General features: G+C 28.6%; 1 protein-coding gene across 1 annotated transcript; it reads right to left on the bottom strand.

Annotated features, from left to right (window-relative positions):
* Positions 1–1,603: 1,603 nt before the first annotated feature.
* Positions 1,604–3,987, bottom strand: LOC130950059 (uncharacterized). The gene is made up of 4 exons (XM_057878620.1): positions 3,199–3,987; positions 2,950–3,137; positions 2,516–2,847; positions 1,604–2,139 (listed from the first exon to the last, which is right to left on the bottom strand). The coding sequence occupies exons 1-4, from the start codon at positions 3,985–3,987 to the stop codon at positions 1,604–1,606; spliced, it is 1,845 nt and encodes a 614-aa protein (XP_057734603.1).
* Positions 3,988–6,100: the final 2,113 nt, after the last annotated feature.

Genomic DNA, 6,100 nt, shown 5'->3' with positions numbered 1-6,100 from the left:
GTCATGCATAAATTCATTTTTCTTAAACTTCATGTAGTTCTTTACTTTTTGACAAGTATAAATACAAAGAACAAATAAACTTTATAAAATAAAATAAATTAATATATAAAATAACAATATTTTAACTTAATTAAACATATTTTTGAGGCATTTATTTTATTAGATGCAATATCTCATGTAATTCTTATTTGAACTAGCAAAATGTAGTCGAATTATACTTTTTCTACAGCCAAATCATAATTTATTTCTTTCCAAATACTATCTTAAATGTTAAACATTGCAAAAATTTATCAGTCTTAACTGATTAAATGGAACAAAATAATGTATCTGAATTTAAAACAGTGAAAATAAGTAAGTACCTTTTTAGTGCCACTTCCGTCATTACCTTGAGGTTGAGACAACCTATATAAAGTAGAAGAAAAATGAGCTGAAAAATTCTAATTTGAATATGATGGAAACAGAGACATTTGTCCTAAGAAGATGGTTCCAAAATTAGCTTAAAGAAGGGCTCTAGAGTCCACACAAATAAACCATAATTTTTTGCCTAAAAAAATCATATTTACACTCAAATGCTTTTTAAGAAAAGGAAACAAGCACCGGTTAAACATTTGGAATGAAAATGTACCTTTTCTCATCATGGATAGGCTCACTTTTGTCATTATTCTCTTTATGAAATTTAAGGTTTCTAGACTTTTTTTCCTTAGATAAATTAGATGGCTTGTCATTCTCCTTCTCAAAAAGACTAAATTTGTTATGAGTATAGTCTTGGTGGTTCCATTTTCCTTCTCATGAATCTCAACTTATCTAACCAAGACAACTTCATTTTCTTCTGATTGAAAAGACAAAAATAATAGAATCAATGCATACAAATTTTAATTACTGATTTCTTTCACATATGTTTCAATTTTGTTTATCTATACACTTGCTTGTATGAATAAAAATGAAAATTTATTGGAAAATATAAACAGAGCTCGGACTCTTGAGTTTCTTTAATGTTTTTCTCTTCTTTGAGATTACATTGCATCTGCTTCAGGTTCAATATAAATTTTATCATCAAGTTGGCCACTGCCATCCTCCTCCGAATCAGTTTCATATCCTCTGACCTCCTCATCTTGAGCCCCCCCTCAATTGCAAGAAGCTTTGCAAGCTCTATGGATTGATTCCCATTAGGTGCAGATATCCATGTATCAACCAAATCAATTAGCATGCTCCGAGAGGTCAAGCTAGACAATATTTACTAGAGGGCCAATATTCTTTTTAGCTTTTTATTTTAAAGTAACTCTATATATAATTTTAATTAAAAATAACAACTAAAATTTAAAATTTATTTTTTATAAGATAACTGAATATATTATATATTAAAATAATTAAACACAAATATCTCAAAACTAATTTCAAATATTGTAAATATAAGTTATTACATACTTATTTTTAGAATCTTCAAATACTATTCAATTCTTTTTTAGACATTTTCTGCAAAATTATTAAAAAAATGTATTATACTTCAACCTTCATGTAAATAATTTAAATCACAACCATAACTTATGCAATAAAAAAATTAGTAACAATATTATTAGAACTGAAATAAATTAAAATTTACAACTTACATAGACAATTGAGCTCGACGTTTTTTTCTTGATTCAAAGTCATCTATTATTGAATCTGTACTGAAAGTAGCTGCAATTTCTTTCTCAATGTAAATGACTAAATTATCTACAAGAAATTCGTCTGCCATTTTACTCCGAAGTCTTGTTTTAACAATTTTTATTGCCGAGAAAGCTCTTTCTGTTGTTGCTGTAGATACTAGAAGAGTCAAGACATTGCGAATCAGTCTATCAACTAAATGATAAGTTCTTGATTTTTCTGTTTTCTTCGATCTTTGACATAACTCAGAAAGTGTCCCAATATCTTTTAGATGATTCGGTATATTAAATGCATAATGTTGCAATTGAGCATTCAAGAGAATCATTTCATGATCAGAAAAATTTGAAGGATAAAAATTTTCAGCTAACTTGCATATATTCTGAATATTAAACAACTTAAAATTGTCTTTAGGGTCCAAAGCAGTACTTAAAGTCAAAAGCTCCATGGTTTCTTCATTGAATCTACTATTTAACTCTTGAATTTGAGAGTCAATTGCTGCCAAAAACACATCAACTCGATAATGATGCTCGATTGTTATCTTTGGTTGACGAGATCGATCTCTTCCAACCATGTATTGTGTACTCATATCAGGGATGTCAATTTCATGTTTCTCACAAAACTTCTTAACAATCTCAAGTAAATTGCACCAACCATTATCCCTCAATTTTTGAAGAAGTAGTTGACTCTTTAGTGATTGTTAGGTTTTCTTTTTTTGATGTGGAAACAACATGCATTGCATTTAAAATATCTTGAGATTTTTGTTGTAATGCTTGGCACAAAATATTAGTAATCCCCATAATTTCCTTCATCAAATGTAACGAAAAAATAAATTCAAACGAGGATAGCACTTTGTTGACACCATAAGCCTCACCTCTTTGAACAAAAGTTGTACCATCATCAATAATGTTATTAAGAACGGTTTGAGTAGCTGCAAACATTCTTATCAAGCTACAAACAAAATGAAAGTGAGAACTCCATCTTGTATCTCCAGCTCTTTGTAAAGTGCCCATTTGATTTGCACCTTGACCTGTTTTTAGCTCATCATTGACAACCAATTTTGCATTTTCAATTTCTTGAGCTTCTTGTAGTTGATCATGTCGTTTGCAAGATGCACTAACAATATTGACAATAGCAGTCAATTGTGTGAAAAACTCAGGAATTTGAAGTACTTCCCTTGAAGCAGCCACTAGTGCTAACTGCAATCTATGAGCAAAACAATGGACATAATATGCTTGTCAGCAATCATTGAGAAATAAAGCTTGTAAACCATTCCATTCCCCTCTCATATTGTTAGCACTATCATACCCTTGACCTCGAATATTTTCAATTTGGAGATTATAAATAGAAAGCACAGACACCAACTCTTTTTTCAAAGTTAATGCACTAGTATCACTAACATGTACAAGATCAAAGAAGCGGTCACGAACAAAACCATCCACATCAACAAATCTCAAAACAATAGTCATTTGCTCTTTTTTTAGATTCATCACGAGCTTCATCAATGATAATACAAAATTTGGCATCTCCAATATCCTTTCTAATTGAGTTTCTTACCATTGTAGCAAGAACATGTAGAATTTCTTTCTGAACATCACTTGAAGTATATTTAGCAAATCTAGGAGCATTTTTCAAAACAAGATTCTGAACACTACTATTGTAAGAATCCAAAAACTTTAACAATTCAATAAAGTTACCTCGATTATCTGAACTCGAGCTTTCATCATGGCCTCTATAAGCGCAACCTTGAAAAGTCAACCATCTAATACAATCAATAGATGCTCCAAGTCTACGTCGATTATTTTTAATTTCCTCTGATGTTTGTCGTTTCATAATTGTATCAACGTGTTGTGATTGCTTCATCAAATCATCACATGATTTCGTTGCCCTATGATGGAACGAATTGGGGCCTTTGCCAATGTGATTCAAAAGAGGACAATCTTTTCCACTATTTACCTTCTTCCAATTTCTGAAGCCGTTTTCAATGAAAGCATTTGAATCTGTATTGATTGAAGATTCCATAGCAAATAGGTAGCATGGTAAACAATATACAGCATCATCTTCAATAGAATACTCTAACCATGAAGGATATAATTCAAACCAAGAAGCTTGAAAACGACGACGATGACTTGTATCGCTTGAGAATGGATACTTATCAAGTATTGGTTGATTTGGTCCAGCTTTAAGATAAGCTCGACGAATTTCATCTCTTTTACTTGGATGAAACTTCCAAATCATTGGTCGAATTCCTGGATCTCTTACCAAATGACATACTTCCATTTGTTCAGGATTAAGTCGTGGGCGCTTTGACTTTGAACTATCTTGTTGAGGAGCTAAAGTGTTCATGTTTGATGCCTCAAAGTATTGAAGAGGTTGGTGTTGATGTAACAACATTAGAAATAGTTTTCACTATTCTGGCTAGTCTTTTTGAAAAAAGTATCTATTGTTTTCATCTTACTCATGATTCAACTAAATTTCTACAATTAAGAATTTACATAGATAATAAGATAAACATTATGCAACTTAACTAAACTCAATTTATTTTATTTTTTGCAAATCAATAATATCACTGTCACAAACAATTAATAATGAAAAAAAAAATTAAAAACAATACAAAGATAACATTATAATTACATGATTCAAAAACTTAAATTATTATTACAATATTATAAACTAGATAAATAAATAAATATATAAATATATAAATTATTCATAAAAACAAATAAAATAAATAAGTTACAAAAGAAAGAAGAATGAAAGATAATAATGGAAGACCAAAGATTACTTGCTATTTTCTAAGTTGCAATGATAATGAAAATATGGAATGATGTTTTGTTTTCTAATTGAAAGAAGAGGAAAAAATGGAAAAAGTGATTTGTTGACTTTTTGAGTTTTTGTTATTGTCTTTTAAGATTCTTCACTTTTAATATGGATTGGGATTTTTTTTTAACTAAGTATATGACCCACTATTCATAGCCCAAATAACACACTACTTTCTAAACCATTTTTTGAATAAAATTATATACAACATATATTTTTCAAAGGGGAAGAGGCCTACTTTTTTTTTTTTAGGGGGCACTCTTTAATTTTTTATTATTCTTGTAAATAAAATTTTTTTTTGAGAGCCACTGCTTCCCCTACAATCTAAGTACTTAAGGAACAACAAATATTATAAAGCAACAAAAAAATACAAAGACAAAATTTAAAAAATTAGGAAAAAATCAAGAAATCCTTATCGTTCAAAACACTAGTAAAATCAAAAGGTGGTAAAACAAAACCATCATCTGCATTTAAAAAATAAAAAATAAAAAATAAATCATAAATCATAAATCAATAGGAGTAGTATATGTTCAACATTGCAAATGTTCATTTTTCTTTCACTCGTTGATATAGTATGTCAATAAAAGTTTTTGTATTTTTATTGGATCATTTTTGTTGTTATCTTTAGTTTTAGATTTTCTCTCATTTTATGCTAATAAATATCAACAACTATTAAATATGAGAATGTTACAACTTACATGTAACTATTAGCAATAGAAGTGGAAGTAAAACAAAACTTAGTCTCTTAAAAAAAATCAGCACAATGTTGAAAGAAACTAGGAGAAACTAAAATCTCCCAAAATGTCATTTAGAAATTAGAAGCACATAAAAAAAAGAATGTTTCGTCTTTTTCAAAAAAAAATACCAAAAATATTTTGACAAGAGACAGCACTAAGAACAACAACTACCAATTGAAGAAGAGTTGAGATGACGGAGAGGATGCAGGCTGCACAGAAAAAGAATAAAGAGAGATAGATTTAAAGAAAATACGTTATTTTTATTTTTAGCTACCATGAGATGCTAAAAAAGGCACTCTATAATTATATATGTGCCACAACGCTTTCAAAATTTTCAAATAAAAATTGTGAAAACAAAATCAATGTATCCTTATTTTCATCTTATTTATTTTAAAAACATTCCCATAAAAACAATTTTCATTAAAATCAAACTAATATGTTTTCATCTCTATTTTTTATTTTAAGTGAAAATAAAAATTGAAAACGCTCAAACCGAGCACATCCTTACATTTTTATTTATGTTACAACAAAAAAATTGTGGATTAATTGTTATTATATTGTCAATGTAAAAAAATCTAACGTGCTTTGCTTTAAGAATGTCTTTGCTAGAAGAAAAAAAATTTCACTAAGATAACCTCCATGAAATTTACTTAGGATTTAGACAAATACCTTGAAATTACTCTTAGCTATTTTAGAATAATTTGTTTAATTTTTAATGGTGTCTTGGATAAGATTTGTGATAGACTAATAAACTGAAAAAAAAATTTGCTTAACTGAACAGATAAACTTTGTTTGGTCAATTTTGTTGTAGCTGCTATTTTTACGTACTAGATATAGATCTCTATTTTTTTTTCAAAGAAATTATCTTTAATTTGGAATTTATAAGAAATTTTCTTTAAAAA

The sequence above is a fragment of the Arachis stenosperma genome, chromosome 9, assembly GCF_014773155.1.
Source record: "Arachis stenosperma cultivar V10309 chromosome 9, arast.V10309.gnm1.PFL2, whole genome shotgun sequence".
Lineage (NCBI taxonomy): Eukaryota > Viridiplantae > Streptophyta > Magnoliopsida > Fabales > Fabaceae > Arachis > Arachis stenosperma.
This window is presented reverse-complemented; position numbering and strand designations above follow the sequence as displayed.

Excerpts from the sequence above, each read along its gene's own strand:
- LOC130950059 (XM_057878620.1), bottom strand. The coding sequence starts at position 3,987 with ATGAACACTTTAGCTCCTCAACAAGATAGTTCAAAGTCAAAGCGCCCA. Across the intron at positions 3,138-3,198 it reads TACATGTTCTTGCTACAATG|CTCGTGATGAATCTAAAAAA; the intron begins GTAAGAAACTCA and ends TCATTGATGAAG. Across the intron at positions 2,848-2,949 it reads GAAAATATTCGAGGTCAAGG|ATTGCAGTTAGCACTAGTGG; the intron begins GTATGATAGTGC and ends TTTTGCTCATAG.